This window comes from Cotesia typhae, unplaced genomic scaffold (genome assembly GCF_013202065.1).
Source record: "Cotesia typhae breed Kobodo isofemale line unplaced genomic scaffold, CoteBio_Ctyphae contig_119, whole genome shotgun sequence".
NCBI lineage: Eukaryota > Metazoa > Arthropoda > Insecta > Hymenoptera > Braconidae > Cotesia > Cotesia typhae.
Window position 1 is genome coordinate 2,448,630 of NW_027423712.1, and position 26,515 is coordinate 2,475,144.

At 31.1% G+C, this 26,515-nt stretch overlaps 4 protein-coding genes across 4 annotated transcripts; 1 reads left to right on the forward strand and 3 right to left on the reverse strand.

Annotated features, from left to right (window-relative positions):
* Positions 1-12,452: 12,452 nt before the first annotated feature.
* LOC141532165 (uncharacterized) lies at positions 12,453-13,388 on the reverse strand. The gene is made up of 2 exons (XM_074250392.1): positions 13,211-13,388; positions 12,453-13,126 (listed from the first exon to the last, which is right to left on the reverse strand). Exons 1-2 carry the CDS (start codon positions 13,386-13,388, stop codon positions 12,453-12,455), a joined length of 852 nt encoding a protein of 283 aa, XP_074106493.1.
* Positions 13,389-13,397: 9 nt separating this feature from the next.
* Positions 13,398-20,837, reverse strand: LOC141530765 (uncharacterized). Its single transcript, XM_074248079.1, has 3 exons — positions 19,973-20,837; positions 19,621-19,828; positions 13,398-13,955 (listed from the first exon to the last, which is right to left on the reverse strand). Exons 1-3 carry the CDS (start codon positions 20,352-20,354, stop codon positions 13,844-13,846), a joined length of 702 nt encoding a protein of 233 aa, XP_074104180.1. The 5' UTR covers positions 20,355-20,837; the 3' UTR covers positions 13,398-13,843.
* On the reverse strand, positions 14,022-18,314 carry LOC141530759 (uncharacterized). The gene is made up of 2 exons (XM_074248066.1): positions 17,563-18,314; positions 14,022-15,754 (listed from the first exon to the last, which is right to left on the reverse strand). The coding sequence occupies exon 1, from the start codon at positions 18,312-18,314 to the stop codon at positions 17,565-17,567; it is 750 nt and encodes a 249-aa protein (XP_074104167.1). The 3' UTR covers positions 14,022-15,754; positions 17,563-17,564.
* Positions 20,838-24,990: 4,153 nt separating the features above from the next.
* On the forward strand, positions 24,991-26,426 carry Elp6 (Elongator complex protein 6). The gene is made up of 2 exons (XM_074250153.1): positions 24,991-25,137; positions 25,351-26,426. The coding sequence occupies exon 2, from the start codon at positions 25,360-25,362 to the stop codon at positions 26,212-26,214; it is 855 nt and encodes a 284-aa protein (XP_074106254.1). The 5' UTR covers positions 24,991-25,137; positions 25,351-25,359; the 3' UTR covers positions 26,215-26,426.
* The last annotated feature ends 89 nt before the right edge of the window (positions 26,427-26,515 follow it).

Sequence of the window (26,515 nt, forward strand, 5' to 3'; positions counted from 1 at the left end):
TTCTCCCATATAAGAGGTAAAAATAACGACTGAGTACATAGGGGAATAAAAGGAATTTTGCACTAAAATGGGGATCTAATACTCTAAACAATTAAGAAAATTAGAAATCGAATAACGCGCAAATTTTCCTCCAATAATAAATCGCGACCCGATTTTGCGAGCTCTGACCTTTGACTAGCCCTAGGACTGTCATACATTTTAACTTAGAGGGTAAAAATTTGTTCTACCCACACATATATAAGGGCCAGCAATGGAACCTGACTTTAAAATAATAATATGTTGAAAATTATTAATTTAAGAGCGAGAATTCCGACTGACCCTTCCGAAAAAGAGAGTATAATTAATATAAACTAAGACCCTACCGGTAACAATACTATAAAAGAGGAAAAGAAGAAAACTATAGTTATAATAATATCAATACTATTAAGAATAAAAAAATTAAAAGGATACAATTACGGTGAGTGGAAGTTACCACACAGCAATGTGAGCAAAAGAAAATGCTTGTATGTCAGGGCACCACCATTGCGCCCGAACAGTGGAAACGGCCGATCACCAACGGCAGCAGCAGCGACAGCAGCAACAGCAGCAACAGCAACAGCGGCAACAGCAGCAGCAGCAGCGAAAGAAAATGCCATCCAGAGAAGTCAGGAAATAAATCTGGAAAATATTCAATCAATGAAACAAATGAATACATGTAAATGACGAAAGAAACAAACGTACCGTCTAATGATTTCATCATCAAGCCAGTAACGAAGCTGCTAACAACAAGAACATCGCCAAGCAGGACGGGAGACAGCCATTCGATATAATAATTCACCTGAAAAACGTTAAACAATATAATAAATAAAGTATGGGGGGGGGGGATAGGAAAGAAACTCACCATTGATCACGAAAAAAAAAATTTAAAACAGCAATATTAAACAAGTCAATATCAAAACATCATTCAGCCAAACGCCACCAACAGCAGGAATTTTAATAATGCTCATTATAATTATTTAAATAATTTTTTACTAACTGTGCCAATAGGGAGAAAGATAAAAGGTGTTTTTTTTATGGATTTTTTTTTATTATAAATTCTCTTTTTTTAACATTTTAAAACGACCAAAGTATTTTTGAGAAAAAAAAAAAAATTTCCGTTAAAAAGATATTAAGTTCTTTCATAAGGTAAGGTACCCAGTAGTTGAACGGGTTTCAAAGTAAAACGTAATTGATCCTACTTTTAATATAGAAAGATGTAATTATTAGTTCAAATTAGTGTTTTTTACGAAAATATAAACGATTTTGACTTGATTAAAGCGCAAAATAACGCAAATAATTGAATAATTATATTTTTACAACGTTTTTAAGATAGACTATGAAAGGAGTAGTAGTTGAACGATCAATTCTGACAAGCCGCAGTAGTTGAACACTCCGGGAGCAGTATAGTTGAACAAGTAAAATATATGGCAATGGGCACACCATAAATTTTCAACGTTTCATTGAAATATCAAAAGAATTATAACATATTATTAATTAATATGAAAAATAACGCTGAGAATATTTAAAATATTGATTTTAAAATGAGAAATATTTGTATTTAATTTTTTTAATGACATTTTTCATGAATAACAAAGCAAATTTTCAATTATAAAAAAAAAAAAACTCAAAAAAAAATATAATTTTTTTAAATTGTAATTGAAAAAAAAACTTATAGAAATCAATTACTGTATCATTGAATAATTATAACATGTGAATATTACTCATAATATATACTTGGATTTTCTATAACAACAATTCTAAAAGTCTGTTCAACTACTGGTCCCATTTTTAGAAGTGTTCAAGTACTGGGTACTTAATCTCTTTTTATAATATATTTTAGAGCATATCTTTTTTATAACCAGTTAATATTGTTGTTTTCAACAATTTCTTTATTACCAACTACATCATTGTCAACTTAAAAATATATTACTTATACTTATGATTTGATCAATTAATATTGCTTTATAACGACAAACAAATCTTATATACTAAAACATATAATTATATTTTAAACCTTTTATATTTTAATAACTTATAAAAAAAACATAATGAAATATAAGTTATTGTTTTTTTCGTTTGGTATAGTCATCGCACTTACAATTGCTGCACCGTACTCAAGTGAAATATTCATTAAAACTTTTTTTACTTCAATATCTACCATTTCCTGATAGTCAAATTTCCTTTTTAAGAAATTTTTGTAATTATGGAACAAAACAACCCATTTTTGGTGTTAATGGTAACGTTCTCGGCTACGCTCGATTACGACCCATTGGAAAAAGGTCGTGAAACCGTCGTAGCATTCACCATCAGGAAACATGACGATCTGGAAGTGTGAGATCATAATTAAACGGACGTTTTAAAGATATGGAAAAAGGGGAGTCATTTTCTTTAATAACTCGAGGAAATCCTATCGGATGAAAATTTTTACTAATACCTAAAATACTCGATTTTTAATTACGAAACAATTGACACCAAAACCATTTAGTTCGGGCGAGCGGATCGAAAGATATAAATAAAAATTTTATCTGCAGCAAAAATCATTCAAGAGCGGATACGCACTGCAGGCCGCGCATTATTAGTCAACGCAAAAAAAAAAATCATTCGATACACATATGCATACATACAGAAATCAACGGGAAACACGATTTTATGACAATAAAATTTTGCCGCACAAAATTTTCATATTAATTACCACTACATTATCCACAATTACTAATTTTCAATAAATAACCGGGGTTTCACTTGAATAGTAATGAATGGTAATATTATATGAATAATACGCGAATAAAACTCTTATTATTATATTATTATAATTATATATTAAACGTATGAGAGTTGAGATAGTTAAATATGTAATTGAATCAATCTCCTTTTTACAAGTAATTTAGCTCAGCCATTTTGAGAAAATAAATATTATCCTTATTATTATTATCATTTAGTTTAATCAATTAATTATTATTGAATGATGAAAAATATAATTATTAATGAACTTTCTCTGTATAACAGATTTAACTAACTAAAAATAATTATCATATATTCTCGTGAAAATGTTGTAGTCACGATCGTTCTTGGCATTTTCGACGAGTAAATTTACTTTTTTATATAGTAAATTTAATTATTTTATACCTATCGAAATGTCTATTTTAAGTTTTATTTGTATTTAATGAACCTGATCTTTCGCGATATTTCTAATAAAAACTGGTAGCTACTCCTTTTCAGAAATATACAAAAAAAAAAATATAAAAAGAGAAAATTAAATTAATAAGAAACTAAAATGGTTGATCCCGCTCGTAAATGTTGATCATAACACCTTTTTGTGTTAAATATTTACTGAGTAAAAGTCACGTGCGAAAATCGATTCCTTTTTTTTTCTGAATAAATAATAATAAACTTTAAAAATTCAAAAAATTGTTTTTTAAGGAATTTTAGAATATCGAAAACCTTTCACCTTGCAATTACAAAAAAAAAAGGGGTAAATAAAAAGCGTGATGAGTTAAAACATCTTTTTCTCTTACCTTACGGGGAATCCAAACGGGGAAACGTAGCAACAAGCACCAAATTACACCCAAAAAGTCAAAAAAAAAAAAATTTTTTTTTGCGCAAGTTCAATCTAGAATGTTTTAATACCAAATATATTTTTATCACTCAAAGTGAAATCTTGAAAAGTCTTGATAATTTACTTAATAGAAGAAAAAAAACTACTATTGTGAAATCACTACAATCTTCCTTTTAAAGAAAAAAAAAAGAACTCACAATCGAGAGATAATCACTTTTTGGATGTTTTTCCCAAGAAAAAAAAAAAACTCGGTAGTGCAAGGAGACTCGCAGTCATATGAAAACTGACTATAATGAGATTCGTAATACACATACATTGTAACAAAGAGGATCGTGTTTATATTCCGGAGCGGGAGATAAGCACGTGAAGACTGAGTTACACTGCAGAATTAAGAGGCTAAAAGAATTAACACGGAGAAATCAACTAAAAGAATTAAAAAAATAAAGGCATAGGAATTATTCTCCCCTAATTATAAAAAGAAATTTTTAATTTTTTTTCCTCTTTCAAGAAAATTTTTTTTTTACTTTTCTCCTTAAAAAAAAAAAATTCTTTTGAGACAAAATTATCGAAATAGAAATTTTACTTATTAAGACAAGTATCGCCATCAGTCGCGAAGAGAATTTTGGAGTTCTCGTATGCTGAAAAAAAAAAAAAAAAGAAAATATAATACAATTTTTTTTTCTCTTCCCTCATCTCTTCCTTCCTTTTAACAAAAAAAAAAGGGGGGGGGGCATAAGATAGGCACTAATAATAATATCTCGCAGATTTTCTAGTATTAAAAATTTCAAATTAAACAATGAAATGTAATTTTTGCTTATCACCGGAAAAACTTACGGGAAGAGCCAGACAACGCGAATATGTAATAAATCGCATCGTAGGAATAAAATGAATTATAGCTAACCCGCCATCATCTTCAAAATTAGTAGCTTAACGGGGTGAGGCTAGAAAAAAAAGGGAGTGTTTGCTTCAAAGATAATTCAAAAAGGAAAAAAAAAAATAAAAATAATAGAAGTTGTAACAGGGTAAAATTACCCTTAATCGATAAGTCACCGAATATCGATAATTATTCGACATAGCACTGGCGCGTCTCGATCTTCGGGCCTAAAGGGAGAATAGGAGGGGGTGAGTTTGGGTTAAAATAGGTGAGCCGTGCAGCGGAACAGGGAGAAGTAGTGTGACCGCCAGACTGAGTGCCACGGAAATCAAATAGGACCGTTCCCGAGAGTAGTGACGAGACGAAGGAAGCCAACTACAACTAGGACTTCATCCTCAACGAGTGAGTTAGATCATCGTTTTGTTCGTCAAGGTGTCAATTATTGCTCTGTGGGAAGGAAGTGGACCGCGGTTTATCCAATACCCAGTTACTTCTCCTAATTATTTATCAATTGGATCGTTAATCGACGAAAATTTAATTCAATAAATAAATCGTAGAACATTTGCTAGTTTTTGGATTGAGTGATTTTCATGGGGGTTTATACCCGGGGATCGCTCGATCGACCTTGCGGGGGAAGTTTTAATATCTAAAAGTTTTCAATCAATTAACTAACATCTAAGAAAATTCATTAAATTAATTTTTCAATAATTAACTGAGTAAAATTGATTGATTTTTGTCATTGAGAAAAATAGACAAATTTTTATTCGTGGAATTTTCGTCAAGCGTCAGTTGTGTGTCGCATAAATTCCAATACCCAAGGTCAAGCAAAGACTTGACTAGCGAATGTTCTAGCAAACAAATTTGACTATTTCGACTCGTGTCAAATTTTTATAAGTTATAAGACGAGTAGAACGCTAGTGATAATGTTTTATATCAAGAATTAATTATTAAGAATTCTATATTGAGAATTAATTATCGAGGATAATATAGAGTGGAAAATTATTGAGAATATTATATTATAAAATTATTCCGTCAAGTGTGAATTTAATAATTTTGGGATTAAGTCCGTGAAGTAGTCAAATTGAAGTTACTGAACTTGATAATTATCGGCGTGGACATTAAGTCCTAGGAATTAGTTAATTGAGTTAGAATTGTCATAGTAAAAGTTTAATCAGAATTAGTTAATTAAACTTATGTTAATAATTTTGAAGTGGTTGTAAAGGTCTATGTTGTGATTAAGTTAATTCAAGGCATTAAGCCTCTGGTTCTATAGAGATTAGTTCAAGGTTAATTGAAGTTAATTGTTAAATTGGAATTATTGTTTTTGCCGAATACTAATGATTGAATAATTTGGAAAATTATTGTAATTAGATTAAAATCCTTTTTTTAAATTAAAATTATAAAATTAATTAAGCGAAGTGTGGGTTATGTGTGTGAAGAATTGTATGGGTTATGCGTGATAGAGAGTGTTAATAGTGTTAAGTGCGGTAGTCCTGTGGACTTAGTTTTAAGTTAAAAGTGTGTAAAGTTAGTTAGTTTTGGTAGTCCGGTGGACTTGTAATTTTAAGCTTAGTTTTAGGTCAGATGTGGGAGACCGTTCGTTAGAAAAAGCCCAGTAGTTTTAAGCAGGTGTGGGAGACCGTTCGTTCAAAAAAGCCCATTAGTTTTAGGTCAGGTGTGGGAGACCGTTCGTTCAAAAAAGCCCGTCTAGTCATCGTATCGTCGTTGGAAGGTTCGTTGTAAATATCGTTTTATTTCGCAGTTGTTCTCCGCTTCGTTAGATTATAAGTGTGTGAGTGAGTGCTTAAATTTGTTAAGTTTGTTAAATTTTTATTGTTAATAAATATCGATATATTGTTAATTAAGATTTTATTATTCAACAGCACCTTCCTCCACTCTCTCTACCCTAAGATAAGTTTTCTCAGCTCTGGACCGGTTCCAGGAACCGTGATTAATAATCCTGGTGGCGCCCTGATAATTTTTATTGTTGTTAGTTTTGTTTAGTTATTTAAAAAATTGATTAGGGGCTAACCTGAACAGGTAAAACTGTTACAAAGTACACAAAACTTTCGGGAAACTTTCAATCTATTAAACTCACCCATTATGTTAAAGCAATTCGAAACACAATTATCACAACACAAGTAAACTTAGGTCAATGTGAATGAACTGATTACCTTTTATGAATTATTGAATTAACAAATTACCTTTTGTTATCTTTTAAACAACACTAAAAGAAACAACTTTTAAACAACTTTAAAAGAAATAAAGGACTCATTTAAATAAATGGGGCATGCGCACTAGCCACTTGACAAGGCATAGACACGGCATCGGTTATAACCAGAACTCCCAACAGTATATAAGGAGAAATAATAAAAACGAATAATATTATAATAATAATGATAAATAGAAAATATTTTCTATTCTAATGTCACAAATACTATTCTTCCTTGATTTCTCAAGTAATTTTAGCAAACGAATAAAACATTTCTATTAAAATTTAAAAAAGTTAAAATGCGCAATACCGGCTGCGCGCTCGTTCGAATTAAACACATATAGGTATACGCATACGTACTATACAGGGTGTCTCTGAAGTGGCGGGAGTAATTGTTGGGGTCGATAGAGAAAAAAATACTGAATCGAAAGTTCCTGAGCCAAAAATTTTTTTGGGCCATAGAATTTGAGTTATGAATTAAAAACGATAGCCAATCAGAAGCGCGCTATTCGAGAAATGAAAATGAGCGGGGAAGTAGAGGAGACGCGAGAGTGAGATGCTGCAATAGCAGCTTACTCGCTCACACAAAGCCGAGCATGAGAGGGGATTGTGACGCTATGAGCCGAGTACGTAAGTGTGAATGAGTGGATGTATGAGGTCGCAAGCGGACGGCTTAATGTATGAGTGTGTGTCCGTGTATCGCAGCATTATTGGAGGCGTTGTAACGCTGAATTAAAGCTAACCGGGTACTCTAAGACAGAGGGAAAAAATTTTAATTTTTATTTTTATTCGAAAAAATTTAATAAAAAAAAATAAAAAGGCCCAAGATTTAACCAGACCCACAGAAACGGAGAGTAAATTTTTAATTCTCATTTATTTTGCTGGGGATTATTTTCAAATACAAAAAAAAAAAAAAAAGGCTAAGATTCAACTGGAATCCAAAAAGAGATGGATGAAAAAATTTTATTTTTTTATTTTTAATCAGCAAAATTATTTTTCTTTAAAAAAGAGCCCAATCTCGACTGGAGCAAGAAAAAATGATTGAAAAATTTTATTATTAATTTTCAATCAACAAAATTATTATAAAAAAATAAATGGGCCCAAGTCTCAACCGGACCCAAACAAACGGATAAAAATTTTTATTACTTACTTAATTTGCTGGAAATTATCTTTAAAAACGAAAAAATGCCCAAGACTCGATCGGATCCAAAAAAATAATAGTACAAAAATTTTTCCTTATTTTCAATCAGCAAAATTGTTTCTTTTAAAAAAGGCCCAATCTCGACTGGAGCAAAAAAAAATGATTAAAAAATTTTATTATTAATTTTCAATCAACAAAATTATTTAAAAAAAAAAATAGTCCGCAGACTCAACCGGACCCAAACAAACAGATAGATAGTTTTAATTACTTATTTATTTTGATGGGAATTATTTTAAAAAACGAAGAAAATCGCCCAAGACTCGACCGGACCAAAAAAAAAAAAATAAATTGAAAAATTTTGTTTTCATTTTCAATCAGCCAAATTAATTTCTTTTCGAAACAAGGCCCAATCTCAAACAGACTAAGAGAAACTAATTAAAAAATTTTATTTTTATTATTAATCAAATATTATTTAAAAAAGAAAATAAGCCACAGACTTAACCGGACTTAAACAAACGGATAGAAAATTTTTATTACTTACTTAATTTGCTGGAAATTATCTTTAAAAACGAAAAAAATGCCCAAGACTCCATCAGACCGAAAGGGAGATGAATAAAAAAATTTTACTATTCATTTTTAATCATCATAATTAACTTTTTTATAATAAAAGGCTCAATTTCGACCGGACCCAGAAAAATGATCCAAAAATTTTATTTTTTATTGTTGATCATCAAAACTAATTAAAAAAACAAATGAGGCCCTAGACTCAACTGGACCCAAACAAACGGATAAATAATTTTTATTACTTATTTATTTTGCAGGAAATTATTTTTGAAAACGATAAAAATGCCTAGACTCGACCAGACCCGAAATAAAATAAATTGAAAATCTTTGTTTTTCTATTTTTAATCAGCAAAATTATTTTCCTTTGAAAAAGGGCCTGATCTCGACTGGAGCAAGAAAAAATAATTGAAAAGTTTTATAATGAATTTTTAATCAACAAAATTTTTTAAAAAAAAGAAAATAGGCCCCAGACTTAACTGGACCCAAACAAACGGAAAGAAAACTTTTATTCCTGTTTTTTTGTTGGGAATTATTTTTCGAAACAAAAAAATTGCCCAAGACTCGACCGGACCCGAAAAAGATAAATCGAAAAATTTTATTTCTAAATATTAATTAACTAAATTATTAAGAAAAAAAAAAATAGACCCAAGACGCAGCAGGACCCAAATAAACGGATAGAAATTTTTTATTACTTGATCACCAAGATTAATTTTCCTTGAAAAGAAAGGCCCAATCTCAAACAGACTTCGAATAACTGATTGAAAAATTTTATTATCAATTATTAATTAACAACATTATTCTTAAAAAAAAATTAATAGGCCCCAGACTCAATCGGACCCAAACAAACGGATCGAAAACTTTTATTTCCCATTCATTTTGCTAGGAATTATTTTTAAAAACGAAAAAAATGCCCAAGACTCGACCAGAGCCAAGAATAGAAGAATGCAAAAAAATTTATTTTCTCTTTTCAATAACAAACAAAAATTTATTGAACAAAAATCAGCCTAATCTTGACAAGACGATAAAAACTGATTGAAAAAATTTATTATCAATTATTAATTGACAAAATTATTTCAAAAAAAAGAAAATAGGCCCCAGACTCAACCGGACCAAAACGAACAGATAGAAAATTTTTATTACTTATTTCTTATGCTCGGAATAATTTTTGAAAACAGAAGGAATTGCCCAAGACTCAACCGGACCCAACCAAACGGATGGAAAACTTTCATTTCTCATTTATTTTGCTGGGAATTATTCTGTAAAATAATTTTTCAATTAATCGTCAGGTAAAATGTCAAAAAATAAATTAAAACAAACATTGAACTCAAGTCCCAATAATTTTGATATTTTAATTAAAATTATTTTTTAATTAATTGACAGGTAAAATGTCAAATAAGGAATTGAAAAAAATCGCTCTCGAGTCCTGATAATTTTGATATTTTTATTAAAATTATTTATCAGTTAATTAACAGGTAAAATGTCAAATAATAAATTAAAAAAAAAAATTGAACTCAAGTCCGAATAATTTTGATATTTTAATTGAAATTATTTATCAGTTAATTGACAGGTAAAATGTAAAAAAATATACTAAAAAAAAAATCGCTCTCGAGTCCTGATAATTTTGATATTATTATTAAAATTATTAATCACTTAATCAACAAGCGAAATGTCAAATGATAAATTAAAAAAAAAAATTGAACTCAAGTCCGAATAATTTTGATATTTTTATTAGAATTATCTATCAGTGAATTAACAGGTAGAGTGTCAAATTATAAATTAAGAAAAAAATTGAACTCAAGTCCGAATAATTTTGATATTTTTATTAGAATTATCTATCGGTGAATTAACAGGTAGAATGTCAAATTATAAATTAAGAAAAAAATTGAACTCAAGTCCATTGTTTGTCCGGTTGATTCTGGGCCCTATTTTTTTTTTCAAAATAATTTTCTCGATTAATAATAAAAAATAAAATTTTTCAATCAGTTTCTTCTAGTCCGGTTGAGATTGGGCCTTTTTTTGAAGAAACATGATTTTGGTGATTGAAAATAAGGAAAAAATTCTTTTAATTATTTTTTTTTGGGTCCGATCGAGTCTTGGGAATTTTCTTCGTTTTTAAAAATAATTTCCACCAAATTAAGTAAGTAATAAAAATTTTTATCCGTTTGTTTGGGTCCGGTTGAGACTTGGGCCCATTTATTTTTTTATAATAATTTTGTTGATTGAAAATTAATAATAAAATTTTTCAATCATTTTTTCTTGCTCCAGTCGAGATTGGGCTCTTTTTTAAAGAAAAATAATTTTGCTGATTAAAAATAAAAAATAAAATTTTTTCATCCATCTCTTTTTGGATTCCAGTTGAATCTTAGCCTTTTTTTTTTTTGTATTTGAAAATAATCCCCAGCAAAATAAATGAGAATTAAAAATTTACTCTCCGTTTCTGTGGGTCTGGTTAAATCTTGGGCCTTTTTATTTTTTTATTAAATTTTTTTCGAATAAAAATAAAAATTAAAATTTTCCTCTGTCTTAGAGTACCCGGTTAGCTTTAATTCAGCGTTACAACGCCTCCAATAATGCTGCGATACACGGACACACACTCATACATTAAGCCGTCCGCTTGCGACCTCATACATCCACTCATTCACACTTACGTACTCGGCTCATAGCGTCACAATCCCCTCTCATGCTCGGCTTTGTGTGAGCGAGTAAGCTGCTATTGCAGCATCTCACTCTCGCGTCTCCTCTACTTCCCCGCTCATTTTCATTTCTCGAATAGCGCGCTTCTGATTGGCTATCGTTTTTAATTCATAACTCAAATTCTATGGCCCAAAAAAATTTTTGGCTCAGGAACTTTCGATTCAGTATTTTTTTCTCTATCGACCCCAACAATTACTCCCGCCACTTCAGAGACACCCTGTATAAATTTTTTTAAGGTAGTATCCTCGCCAGAGGCGTTTTCTTAGGATTTTTTTAAAACTTTGACAGATTAATATTTATATAATTCTGCATCGATTGGCGCAATTCGAGAATTTTTAACCATCTAGTTTCAGAGATATTCAATTTCAAAGTTTGAGTCTTGAACGCTCTTATACATTGCGGTATACGGGATATTGAAAAGTTTACCTACAAACATTTTTATTTCTCAGGAACTTTTCTTAGGATCTTTTTAAAAAACTTAAGTAACGTTAACTAACAATTAAATAATTAAAAAAAAAAAATTTATTGGTAATTACCACACAGTTTCAGAGATATTTATTAATAAGTAATGAAAAATTTAGCAGAGTTTAGCCGTGGAGGGGATACGTTAATAAAGCTGTGGCAACAGCGCAAGTTTTGCGAGCCGCGAAAGAAGTATGAGACGCGCATGCGCGGACAAATTTGAAAAGTTTATTTTACGTACAGTGCAACATTATAGTTATTAATTTTATTTATTAAAAAAAAAAAAAAAAACAATGATTATTTTATGACAAGAAGTATTTTTTTTATATTTATTAAAAATTCAAAATGTTAACAATTTTAATATAATAATACATATTAATCTTTCATAAGTTATAAAAATAATAGATGAAATATAAAAATACTTAAATTTAAAATCAGTTAATACATTAACACAAAAATTATATTACTTGTTTTTCTGAAAAAACAAAACAATATTGTCAATTATTTTTTTTCTATTAGTTAATCTAGGCTTATTGTTGACTTTTTCGGATAAAAAAAGACTTAATCCAGCTTCACTATTTTCAGTGAAAATTTTTTTCAAATCATCATAGGTTATTTTAGCTAAAGCCATTTTTTTCATAATATTATCAGAAACATAATTTTTTAAAACGTCCAGCGTTCCTGTGATTTTGGCGACTTCACGTGCTCCTACTATATAATTGACAACTTCTTTTAGTCCTTTGGCATTAATTATTAAATCCTTAGTGACGATATTAGAAGATACCAGCTCTTCTAATATTTCAACATCAAACATTGCCTCATGGAAATTATCAGTTTTTCTATGAGGTAATAAATCTTTGGCAAGCTGCGATAATTTAAATGATCCTTTTCCTTTTCTGTCAGGGAATTGTTTTTTGAATAATCTAAAGATCTAATAATCTAAAGATTCTTTTAACGAAATAGTTTTAACTTTTACATCATTGAGGTACAACTCGTCATCAACAACGGTTAATCCGGTTACAGCAGAAGCAGCAGCAACTACAGGTTGAGTAGGTTGAATATATACTGAGAACTTTCTTCCTTCAACTTTAGCCGCGAGTTGCAATATGTCAGCAGAGTTTGCGAAACCACTAGTTTCAATATCAAAAAATACAATATTAAAAGAATCAAGGTTTTCTTCGTCAACTTCCATAAGCTCATCCAATTCAATATCTTCATTGTTATTAATATCAGTATCGAAGCCACAGTTAGGAGAATATTGCACACCTTCTGAATTTTCTGTTTTTTTACGAAGATTTTCACGATCTTGTTTCAATAGATTACGTCGACACTTCGCTGAATGCATTTGTGAAGCTTCAGCTCGTCGTTTTCTCTGTGAGTCTCGATTGGCTGCATAAAGTTCAGTATTTTTACCGGGAGAAAGATTAAGTTTTTCTTTAACTGTTGATAAATATTGCTCGCCGTCGTTTTTAGTACATATTACACTTGCCCATCTATAATCTGACGATTCGCTTAAGCTATAATACATATTCTTTGGTGCTTTATGTGCCATAATATTATTTAAACTTTCATTTGCCTGACTACTAGCAGCTATTGAAAATTTAGCTGAATTTGCGGCATATTTACTAAAATGTTTTTTCAATTATGCATACAAGTGTTGATCTTTGAGGACAATCGTCTGTTTTTTACCTTTTTTTAAACTGTCAGGATGATTGTAACACCATGTACCACAATTTTCACGGGCATCAAACACGTGATCTGGAATCGCAGCAATAGTTTTTGCAAGTTTTACACTATTACCTTTATTTTGAGCAACAGCGTAGTTAAAACATTTTTTCAAATGTGGTATCACATTTTTTCTCTTCATTTCTTTAAATTCTGTTTGCATTGCATACAATTCTTTCGAGAAATTCTTTTTCAAATGATTAGAGTCTGATAATTTACAACACCTACATTTAGACCAGCTTGTTTCAAAATTGAACTGTCGTTTATTAATTCAGCTCCTACATCAGCTTCCATCGCTTTAGCACGTCCTTTGAAATTTAGTCTACAGTCATGCTTCTCTTGACTCCGTCATGAAGCACAAAATTTACATTTTCTATTCCGGGTTCTGAAATCTAAAACTTTTCCTGACAAAAATCCAATTATCGCTCCATAACCATTCAAGCTGTCATAACTTTTACCATTTCCACGTTTGCTCCAACCCATGTCGTAGGAAACAATAATATTAATAATGTTTCCTAGAGCTTCATCAAATTTTAAAAATTTAGATTTAAAATTTTCTGAAAGTTGTGAAGAAGTTGCAATAGAAGAAAGCAATTCTTAATCCAATGTTTCACTGTCAGAATGTGATGATGTTGAAGAGACGTCAGCTGTTATAGCAGCTTTAAGAAAAAAGTACTCTTTATAAATTTCTTGTGAAATTTCTTCGGGCCTAAAAAAACAAATATAAAGTTATTTTATTAGGTAATCTTAATAAATAAATTAATAGTCGCTGAATTTTTATTCATATGTTTTATTGATTTAAACATCGATGTAAAACTCGGTATTTATATTATAATCCCCAAAATCTAGATAATAAAACAATAATAGTTATTTTCATAATAAAAATAATAATAAAATAATATTTTTATTAAATTTTTAACTGAATTACTTCATCAATTATGTAATCGAGCGAGGTCGCGGAAGGCGACCGAAGCTCGATTATAATTATATTGATGATTTCGTTCGAAGAGATCACTAGGTAGTACCGTCTTTGTACACATATTCACATCACAAAGTTCAACTGTAAAAACAAATATAAAGCGTTTCCCAGGTAACCGACTTATTTATCCTCATTACAGTTTAGCTAAAGCTTTATTTGAAGAGATCACTGGGAGGGTGAAAGATGGGTGGGAGTGATCTCTTCGAACGAAATCATCGATATAATTATAATCGAGCGAGGTCGCCGAAGGCGACCTCGCTCGATTACATAATTATATTTCAAATTTCGTTCTCGAGATCACTAGGTAGATGTTCAGAGCTGTAGCATGTAAGTAAAATATTAAATAAGGAACAGTAAAGTTCAATTAAAAGAAAATAAATTTTTTTTTTTTTTATTAGTAATAATGAACAATTAAATTAATCATAACAAATTGAAATTGTGAACAGGTATATTTTTTTTTTTTTAAATTAAGTAAAACAAATGGTTAGATAATAAGTAATCTTAAGACAATATTGATGACGCAAACGTGGTCTTATTGTTAATTATAGGTCTGTTATAAAATTTTTCAAAGACTTTTGATTTATTAGACCATCCTGCAAGACTTTTAATAATATTTATATCAACTCCTTTGCTTAAGGCAGTTGAAGTAGACGCATGTCTAAGACTATGAGAAGTATAGTTTTCACCAACTTCACACTCAGTTAAAAAGGATCTTATCCATCTACTGATTGTATCTTTTGATGCTTTTTTATAAGGTTTTTTAATTGTTAGAAAAAGACAGTCATTGTTATTTACAATAGTAGATGTGACAGTTAGGTAATGTTGTAATGTCGAAGCTACGCATAAGTTAATATTACTAAATTTTGGGATAATCAGAAGGGGCTGAAATACACCCTATCGAGAGGATTTAATCCTATCAGGGATTTCAATTTCATAGCCATCATTTCTTTTATGAATGTTAGATCTTTTAATTAAAGAAATTGTTTAGACCCGATGTGCAGAAACTATTGCAAGTAAAACAACTAATTTTTTTGTTAATTGGTGTAAATTAAGATTATTAAGTGGGTTTAGATTTTCTAATTTTTCGAGAACAGGATCTAAACTATAAATCCTATCATACTTGGGTCTAGCAGGTTGAATATTATAAGCACCTTTCAATAGTCTCGATATTAAAAAATTTTTTCCTAAATCTTTATCACATATTAATGATAAAGCAGAACGGATAGTATTTAAAGAACTATACTTTACTCCATTATTAAATTTTGATGTTACATATTCTACAACCTTTTCTTCATTTTTCTTCATTTTTTTCATTTTTCTTCATTTGGGTTAAAAATGTCAATATTTTCAGATATACAGTAAGATGTCCAATCTCTTATTGGTTTGGAGTATTGTTTAAGTGTTGTAGCAGAAATAGATTTCACCAAAATGTTAACAGAGTCATTACTTAAGCCTTTTCTTAGAAATGCCTGTTGGATAGTCGAGCTGCCATCAGGGATAGTTTCGAGGCTAAAGGATGTTGAATTGTTCTACAAGGAGAAAGAAGATTAGCATCTGGTTGGAAAATAATTGGTTTTGATTCTAGTAAAGATAACCATAAAGGGTACCATGGCTGACCACTCCAATTTGGAACTACTAAAATCCCACAAGCCTGATCTGTCTGGATTTTTTTTTAAATTTTTAGAATTAGAGAGAAGGGAGGAAATGCAAAGAAATTTAAGTTACTCCAATTGATAGTAAACGCATCAATACATATTGCTAATGGATCACGATGCCAAGAACAGTATTTTTTACATTTTTTGTTAATATTTGAAGCGAAAAGATCTATATTTGGTCTACTGAGTTGTCGAGTAATTTTTTTAAATGCATAGGGAGATAATTCCCACTCGGTATCTATATTTTCAATTCGAGAAGCTCTATCTGCATCGATATTATCCTGAGAAGGAATACAAGAAGCAAATATCCAGATATTTCTTAATTCACATCAAGATCAAATATCAAAAGCTAGATCGTTCAAATATTTATACTTAGTTCCTCCCATTTTATTAATGTAAGCGATGGTGGTAGAGTTATCAATTCTCAAAAGAATCTCAGAATCATGTTGGTCAGAGGCAAATGTTTTTAGACTGTTAAATGATGCTAAAAGTTCTAAATAATTAATATGATAGGATTTTTCTCTCGAGTTCCAGTGTCCATAAGCTATTTGTCCATGACAAGAAGCTCCCCAGCCTGTTGATGATGCATCCGAGTAAATAGTTATTTTAAAGTTGGAATTTCTAATAGGGCATTTTGATATAAATATATTATTAGACCACCAATCGAATTCTTTAATTAAATGAGAAGAAATAGGCATATTTTGATCATAATCATTGTTAGAATTATTACGAGCTAAGTAACGCTGTTGTTCGAATGCTTTTGAATGAACCCAACCATAGTTAACAGCTGGACAAGCTGCCGTAATATTACCAACAAATTGAGAAAACTCTCTAATTGTACAAAAGGAGAGATTTTTAAATTTTAAAATTAAATCATAAATATTGGATCTTTTTTCGTCTGTTAGAGCAATTGTCATTTGATGTGAATCAAATAAAAAACCTAGAAATTTACATAATGTAGATGGGATGAGATTACTCTTAGACTTATTTATTATAAATCCTAATGACTCTAAAAAATTTTTTGAAATGTTTATATTTTTTTGACATGATTCAAATGAGTCACCTACCATCCACCAATCATCAAGATAAACTACTGATGACAACTGTAAACTTCTTAAATGACTAATAATAGGTTTACAAACTTTTGTAAAAATCCATGGGGCTGTACTCAATCCAAAAGGTAAACAAATAAATTCATAGAGATGATTATTAAAAAAGAATCTTAAATATTTCCAATATTCATTATGTACTGGAATCATAAAATAAGCATCTTGTAGGTCAAAATTGACCATGAAACAATCTCTAGATATTAATTTTAAAATTGTTCGATAATCTTCCATTTTAAAATGAGAAGTCTTTATGAATTTATTTAATTTTTTCAGGTTAAGAATAAATCTCATTTTTTTATTTTTTTTAGAAACAAGAAAAATACTAGATAAAAATTCGCCATCTTCCTCATAACACTCCTGAATAGCCCCCATAGTCAAAAGATCATCCACTTCTTTCTGAATAAGGACATGATCTTCTACTGAAAGATGACTATTAAGAGGTTTTGACGACTGAGTTGGAGCAGAAACGAATGGAATTTTATATCCAGAAATAGTTTCAATGATTAAAGGGTCAGCTGTGATTTTGGACCATTCATGTATGAAGTATTTCAGGCGACCAGCGACAGGACTCACCTTTACTTTTTGTTCTGAGTCTGGTTTTGTAGAGCAAGAGGGGGTTGGTTCTCTGAGCGGGATCGAATCGTCGAATGATTGTTCTTGAAGGCATTTGATTTCCTCATGAATGAAGAACGATTGTAGCCCGTCTGGTTGGAGCGTGGAGCAGATGGGCTCTTCCAGTTTAAATAAGTTTTCGATTTTGAAAATTCCTTTTTAAAATTCTGATTTTTAATAGAAAGACCAGTTTTTTCTATTACGACAGCAGACTTGATTTTTTTAGCGAAGTTTTCACCAAACAAGAATTGGTCTGTGGGTGAATCTTCCAATATAGATTTTCTTTTTTCATCTACACAAGGGTATAATTGAGCACGTCTTGATTTAGTCAATTGAAACATTAGCTCACACATCATGGAGCTGGAATCGCAAAGAAGTTGTAAAAGGTCTTGTTTATCTAAAGGCTCTTCTTTGTCATTGAAGATCTGACAAATAGCTGTGCCAAGAGCAACTAAACTTTTTCCACATAAATCTTGGTGATTAGCCAAGTATTTATCACGCGATTTGGACGTCTTATTAAGTAACGGAAGCATCTCCGGGTTGAGAATCGGAGCAACGAGAGGACAATTACCTTTGTTAGGGTATTTGTTATCCATTTTCGACTTATCTTCCTTGTTCATGCCTGATGAGAGGATCTCTTTCCAGCATGATACAAGTTCCGGATGAAAATTGAAACTTTTGTCCTTCAAGGATCTTTTTTCAGAACCCAACATTTGAAGGACAGGTTCACTGAGGGTAGAAGCTTCAGGAGCCTTTGAATCTTGCAGCCCGACTGATGTCTTGGGATCATTATTAAGGGAAGGATCAATTTCCGGTTCCAAGTCAATGTCACTTTTAGAAGTGTCGTCATCACTTGAGTCTGCAAGACCATAAGATCTAGGTTAAGAGAAGCTATCAAGTAGAAACAATAAATAATTTCTCTTGACGCAAAGAGTAAAAATAATTTTTAAATAAATTCTAACTCTGTATTTTAACTCTAACCCAGTCGAAAAAAAAAAGGTACAACAAAATTAAAAATTTAATTTTGGTTGCCCAAATAGAAAATAAAATAATAATAAATAATTATTCACCCTCAGAAACATTGTCAGGTTGATTTTTAACTAAATCTTCCAATGGTTGATTTTTATTTTCTAAATTGAAAAGCTCTTGGTAGAGTTTCAATTTCTTTTGAAGTAACTCTAAATCAGAGTTATTAAAAACTTGACGTTTGTTACTCATTTTTAAATTAGATAAAAACTAATTTTTTTTATAAATAGTCAACTAAATAAATTATTTTAAATAAAATAATTAAATTAATTAGATGTTTAAATGTGATGTTCACTTTACAGCGCACAAAAAACGTAATGAGGATAAATAAGTCGGTTACCTGGGAAACGCTTTATATTTGTTTTTACAGTTGAACTTTGTGATGTGAATATGCGTACAAAGACGGTACTACCTAGTGATCTTGAGAACGAAATTTGAAATATAATTAAATATATTAATAATTTAAATTAATTACTATTGTAGTTTATTAGCCCAAATCAATTACTGAACTTCCTGAAAATAGTTAAAGTCAAAATAAAAATTTTTTACAAATGTTTCACTTATCTACAATTATCAAGTCTGAATAATACTAACATTAATCTTGGTATAATTCGTCGAAATTAAAATTATTTACAATTTTTTATATATTTACAATTTTTACTGAAGTAAATTAATACTCACACAGAATTCATCCAATTATAGCCATAATTATTATTATTTTTATTAAAATGATTATTATTGCTATTATTTACTATTAATTATTATAGTAGTAGTACCCTGAATAAAAAAAAAGTATTAACATAAAAGAAAAAGTATTGAAAAGTACTTATTGGATTGCTGAGTAAACGGATACTTCTCAATAATTTTTTCTTTGTCTCAACACTTTTTTTAATCAGAGTAGTACGGCATTAATAGATTCGCATGATTTATTACATTTATTATATTTATCAGCAATCAAAATAAATATAACTAAAAATTCGATAAATGTCTTACAGTTCTTCGCATAGTTTTTCGATGTTTTTAACTACCAAACTACGTTCTTCTTCTGCAGCTTGCTTGCAACTCTCTTTGGCAACCTCTTCTATGACAGGCCCTACTTCTCGTTCATACCTTTTATACAGAGCTTGCGATATCATTGGTACATCAGCGCAAGCCAAAATTTTTCTTAGACAAGTATATTCAACTCCAGCGTGTACTGCACCTGCAATAATGTTGTTAAATTATTATGCTCTTATTTATATTTTTTTTTATAATACAATCATTTTTTTTTATAATCAAAATTTACAAAAAGTATAATAATTTTTTTGATTATTTTATATTAATTTTTTTTTAAACTTGAACTTACCTAACACAATTTTTGTATTGATATCACTATGTTTTGTGTTATCTTTGGTGATGTGTTTTTTACTGGTCTTGACGTTAGTTAATGTAGAGCAATTTTCACATTTAATACTAAAAACTGAACTTAATCCGAACTTTGTTTCTTTCACAATATTTTTTAATAATAAATCTTTTTCACAAAGACAACAAATTAAATTATCCATCAGTTCATCCACATCTACTATGCGAGTACCAATTTGCTGAGGACTATTTCTTTTCTTTTTTGCTTTAGCCATAGCTGCTAGTGACTTCTGTCGTTTCTCAAGGACTTTTTTTTTTATGAAACGTCCTTTATGAGTCAATTTCTCAGACATTATTATTATATTTCCCAATAAATGTAAGTACATAAATAAATAAACGCATGCATCTGAACAGAGGTTAGTCTACAGCTGATCCAAAACACTACAGTATAACCACTTTAAAATATATTCACGCTCATGCAGTGTTGCCAGACTTTTCAAACGATCAGTTTCTCATTCGTGATTGACTGAAATAAGTACATAAACAGCAAAAAGTTTTAGGCTTGTCCATAATGACTATCCGGTATCTGTATCGTATACTCTAGCATAAACTTTTGATGACTAAAGTCGCGAGGGTACTACCTTAAGGTGCTAAAACTAGGAAACTTCTTTTCAAGAATCGTTTTGGAAAAAAAAAGGGGGGAATTGGAAAATTTTTTTTTTGTTGTTATGTTTTCTCTTCTCGTTCTTTTCAAATTTCCTAAATTCGAAATAAATTCTTTTAAGAAGGTAAAGGGAGGAAAATTTTGTAGGAAAATTCTAGAATTTTCCTCTGGATTTCACAAATTGAGAAATAATTATGTTCACGAGAATATTAAATTCACTAAACTGCATATATTCTGAATAACTATAATTCACAAAACAGTCTTCAAAAAAAAAAAAATATATAATAATACACAGTCTGCATAATTATAAAACGATTTAAAATCACTCTTCACCCTAGTGAAACCTATTCCACTATATAATAGTGGAACCGATTCCACCATATCCAAGAGGCTATAACCCAACTCGACTATTAGGGAAACGTCGTGCGGATAGCGGAAAGGCGCATTAATACAACTCGCAAGTGCCCCCATCGGAAGGTACCTGCTGACCCGCCGAAAACGAGCAGAATTATACTCATTAACCATACCTCTGAGGACGATGGGCATGGGAAGCCCCGAAAGGTGGTGAAACTCCACCAGGAGCGCGACCCCTTTTTCAGGGTTCGGGTCATCGGCAATCAGGGACTTTAAAATGGTACACATTCGCAAAATTTTCTGAAAAAAAAAAAAAAAAAAAAATAGAAAAACGCAAAATTAGTTAAGATTAAGTGGTTAAATTAAGAAGTACCACTTTTATATAATAACTTACCCCATTAGGCACGCTCTCGCTGTGTAAACAGCGGAGAAAGTGAGAAGTAGAAATATAATTTGACATATTAAATAATATTTCTTTAGAAATATACGAAAAATGAATTTTTTTTGTCACTTCTTTTCTTCCTTCACTCACTTATTAAATTGTCACTTCACAAAGATGTGATCACTAGAAATGAAATAAGTATTCTAATCAAGTAGATGCAAGCAAGACCACGGGGTCCAGCATCGATAAAATATTTAAGAAACATTGTCAGCACGTCTGGAGGAGTAATACAGACGCTAAGAAAATAATTCTCTCATTATATTCTCATATTTCATGGGAATAAATGTACGGAGGGACATGTACTCAGTCGTTGAAAAAAAATGATGATAATTAAGATTTAAGAATAAATACATTTAGATTACAATAACGATAAAATAGATTCAAAGAAAATTTTTTTTCATAATTAATAATTTTTTTTCAAGAAATAAATTAGTTAAGTAACTGGCAATTGTCGTTTCATGCCTAATAGTATTATTCAAAATATACACATCAAAGAAATCCTATCGATCTAGAAGGAAATACAAAAAAAAAAATTTTTTTTTTGTTAATTAATGCCATAAAATTTTTCCAGAATGAATAAAACGATAAAAATATTGTTATTAGTGATGCTGTTGATCGTCCAAACAACACAGGCATTAATAGGATATGATTGCGGAGGGATTTCAATGAATGTGACAATGATGTCAGCAATTACAATAGGAGAATGCAACATCTCCCTCAAGAACCCGAGAGAAATACTGAAATGCGGGAGATTAGAGTAGAAGTAAATCGAGTGATAAGATATTGTGGATATCGGTATCACACTTTCGCAGTAACAAACGGAAGTCAAGAGCATATTTATGAACTTGATTATAGATAAATTTTTTTTACATGAAGACGGGAGTTCAAGGATGGGCGATTCAGGATTTATAGAAGGAGTAACAAAGAATAGTATGGATTTTCGGATCATAATTTTAGCAGGAAAAACAAAAAGGATGGGAAATGCACAGGAGTTTCACACGGCGATCCATTTGGCACCTGGAATGGAGTCATCGTGGAGGCATCCGAAGCGGATCAAGATGTGACTGGGCGGAAGGAGAAGTGTATCAACCAACCAAGGAACTACGCGTTTTGAAAAGTTATCAAGGATTATTCTTGTATGGCCAATCATCTCAAACTATAGGAGGGTCCAGGATTAACTTTATCAGCAGGGAACCGAGAAAGAAGACTCACAATTTTAAGAAAAACATTTGTCCAAGTATTAAGTTACAAGATGTATACATACACACTTACATATGCTTAGTCGTAACAAAAAAAAAAAAAAAAAACAAAAAAAAACGGGGAAAGGGTGTGAGTTGCTTATGTTTATTGTTAATTGCAGCTCAGAAAAGGGACATAGCAAATGTTAAGTGTCAAGCGAAGAAATCATTAGAATTCAAATGTGTGGAACTAAAATTTTACGGAATCTGGAGTGCAATCGAGATAAAAGGTTTCAATCAGACCGTACATTCAACGTCTTACGGAACAAGATTCCCATTAGTATACATCTGCGCTGCTATAGCACTTTTAGGCGCGACTATACTTTGTGACTTAGTACGGTGCATAATGCAGAGGCGTAATCTAAGGAAAAACGACACCAGTGAGGATGACGGAAGATGCAACCCATATAGTGAGGTGAAGGATGTAATCCCGGAGTCCAGTCAACCAGTAGGGGTCATAATGGACGTCAGCAACGAAAATTCTCGACCAGGGAACAGTGTCGGTGAACCAGAAATCATTAAAATGACCGATCAACCCAAGAGGATCTACACGAGGAGTAAGCAGTCGACAACGATCGTCGACAGCTGGGATCCCAGAGCAAGGCGCGTTTAATTGGAGATCTACGATCTAATTGATCCTTTCAACGCACCCCCCCCCCCCCAAATCCCTACCCCTTTTTCTGTTACAGGAACCATCCATGACCAATTCTAGGAGGATTGGATTGGTATTATCCAAGGACGCAAGGATCAGTTAGGAAGGAAGCACCACCAGAGATCTTCGTAAATTCGTTATATTGTCGGGTCACAATGATTGTAATCAACATACATATTAGTCATTATTATTCTAGAATGTAGAGAAGTCTCTTAGGGTCCCAAATATTTAGTCTGAGCAGTGGAAGGTACAGCAATTGAGATGAAAGTAATAACACGTTGAATAAATTGGGATTTAAATGAAATAGATTCTTAATACCATTCGGGAGAATGGCTTTCTTTTTTTAGCCGGGGGAGCATGTGACGGGTGGGCCTACCCTCCATTCAACATTATGATAAATCATATATATATTTCTATAAATCGATGGGCCAACTTGCCCACGTTAAATTGACACCGAATTTCTGTTGTATTCCTGGCCTGACTCTGGTTACCGAGAATCGCTACTTGCACGTGGTGCTGATGAGACGTTTCTTGTGGGAACCGAGTAACCAGGTATACTAATATGGGGAACCACTTTCGGCGGCTTAATACCATTTTCTGCTGATTAAGGGACGCGACAATGACTACCCAGTTCCCAAAGGCGGAATAATCTTAGTTCGGCCGCGGAATAATATGAGTTCCGCGCTGTAATACAGGTATCTGGCGGGATCTGCGACCGAGGTGATATAAACCTGGGACCTCCAGGAGGAACGGGCCACTTGTAATCAGTCAGTCGTAAGGTCTGTCCGAATCTACGTCAAGTCCGAGCTGTCTTATATCGTAATTAATTGTCTCCTAAGACTCTCATTCTCGTTGCTGTCCCATCTCTCTCCGTCGGTTATAGAATCCGTAGTATTGCACCAAACGAATAATTGTATTAGTTCAGAATCGCTTTAATAGAAAGAATTAGTTTGTAAAAGAGACTCTCAGGGCCATTTCGGGTAACTCCCATGCTTTGGGGACGCCTAATAAACAATTAGTACGTTAATTCACCGGTATTCTTCATTCACTGAGCGACCCACCCTCTTATCAACATCTAAATATATTTTACTGAGACGCTGAGCTAGTACGGATGTCTGTTTATGTGACAGGTAAATAACCAGGAGTAGGCTCATACGTAACACACATTTATTTTCTTTTTTTATAATTTTATTACAAAATAAAAAAATTACGTACGTATTTTTACTAATCAAAATAAAAAAATTTATGAAACTGAAATTGGCAGACACTATAAAATTTTCTTAACTTTTCTTTATTAATAAACTAGGTTTAAAAAATTATTTTTAAAAAACTGCACTTCTAATTTTTTTGAGTTTTTTAAAAATAGAATTTTAAAAATAAATTAAATTTTTGGGTATTTTTTTAAACGTGTTTTTAGGTAGAATTTCGATGTTTAGTCGACAAATAAAAACACAAGATGGAGTAACATAATTTTTTTGTATCCACCAAGTTGACAGTCGGTAAATTCAGCCAATTGGCGGGAGAATTCAAATTATTACTCCAATTGCACTACTAAACAAGTGACAGACGTCCAACACATTTTTTTTATATCATTCGATCTTTTTCTATCTAAGCTCCGTGCGCGTTAAGATCATTTCACTCATTTCACTCAGCTGATTGACAGAGAGAAAAAACGATCAAAGTTTTTTTTTACTGCGAATTTCTCGCATGCGCACTAACGCGACATTCAAATTTCAAACATGGCGATTTGTGGAAAAAACTAACACTGTTTGTAGAAACTGTAACGTTGAATTTTTAAGCAGAAAAAATTGAATAGAAAGTAAGTTATTTATTTCTCAAGTTATTGCAATAAGTTTTAATATAATTTAATAATTTAGTTTTATTTAATTATGGAAATATTTATTTAGAACTATCAGTGTTATTTTTTTAGGTTAATTTTATTTATAATCAAGGTTATGAGCGTCAATTATTATATTTAAACAAATAGAATTTTCCATTCGCAAGTGTAATAAATTAAAAATAATATTTTCAGATTTTGAATATGACAGACAGTGTGAGACGAGCTCTTGGAATCGACCAGGTAGACCTTAATGGTAAATTAATAATGATAGACGAGCGCCATGGTACTGATGCTAATTTTGTAATAAACACAGTACTGTCTAAATCTCTGGAGGAAGGTCGTGCGATATGTCTGGTACTGTTTCACAATACGTTTGGACATTATCATAACATCGGTATGAAACTTGGATACAATTTAACTGTTTTGCGGGAACGTGGTGAAGTAACGGTTGTTGAACCGATGAAATCAATCGTGTGTAATATCGAGGAACTGGGTCACGATTCTGTGGATCCAAGTACATCAGAATTGGAAGAGAGATTACGTGATACATTTATCAATAACACACAGATACCCGATCCATTGAAATTGGATGATAATGTTATACAGCATTTATTCACGTCATTGCGACATCAGTATTATGAAACTAAAAAAATACGCGAATCTGTCACTATAATAATCGATGAGATAACGCATTTATTTGACTTAAATTTGAGCTTGAAAGAAGTCTGGTTGTACACTAAATACTTGAGGTCATTAATGGAATCGGAACCTACACTCGCACTCTGTGTTATGGGTCACTCGTATCAAACCGACGCTGATAATTGCTATCCAAATATTATTGTACAAGTTATAAGACGGATGTCACACTTATTTGTTATTACCGAACCTCTGAAAACTGGATACGCTAACGATATATCGGGGAACATGCATGTACAGTGGAGGGTTGCTGCAATCAGAAAACAACACCATTGGTCTGAACGTACAACTTATCAGTACAAATTATTAGATCGTCAGATAAAATTATTTACACCTGGTGGACTTGCTATTTCATCTTGAATCATTTGTAATTATTTTTATGAGGCTGAAGTTAGGCAGACACTTGAAAATTTTTAGATTTTCCTTTAAAAATAAACTAGGCACGGAAAATTATTTATAAAAATCTCATTTATAATTTTTCAGAGCTTCTAAAGATGAAATTTTTAAATAAAATTTTCTTGCTATAATTTATTTGTTAAAAAAATCCTGAAAATTATCAGATGTCTCTCAATTTCAGTGTTATTTATTTTTTAAATATATATCATTGTCAAAAAAAAAATTATTTTTGATAAAAAAAAAAGGGACAAAATGTTTATAATAA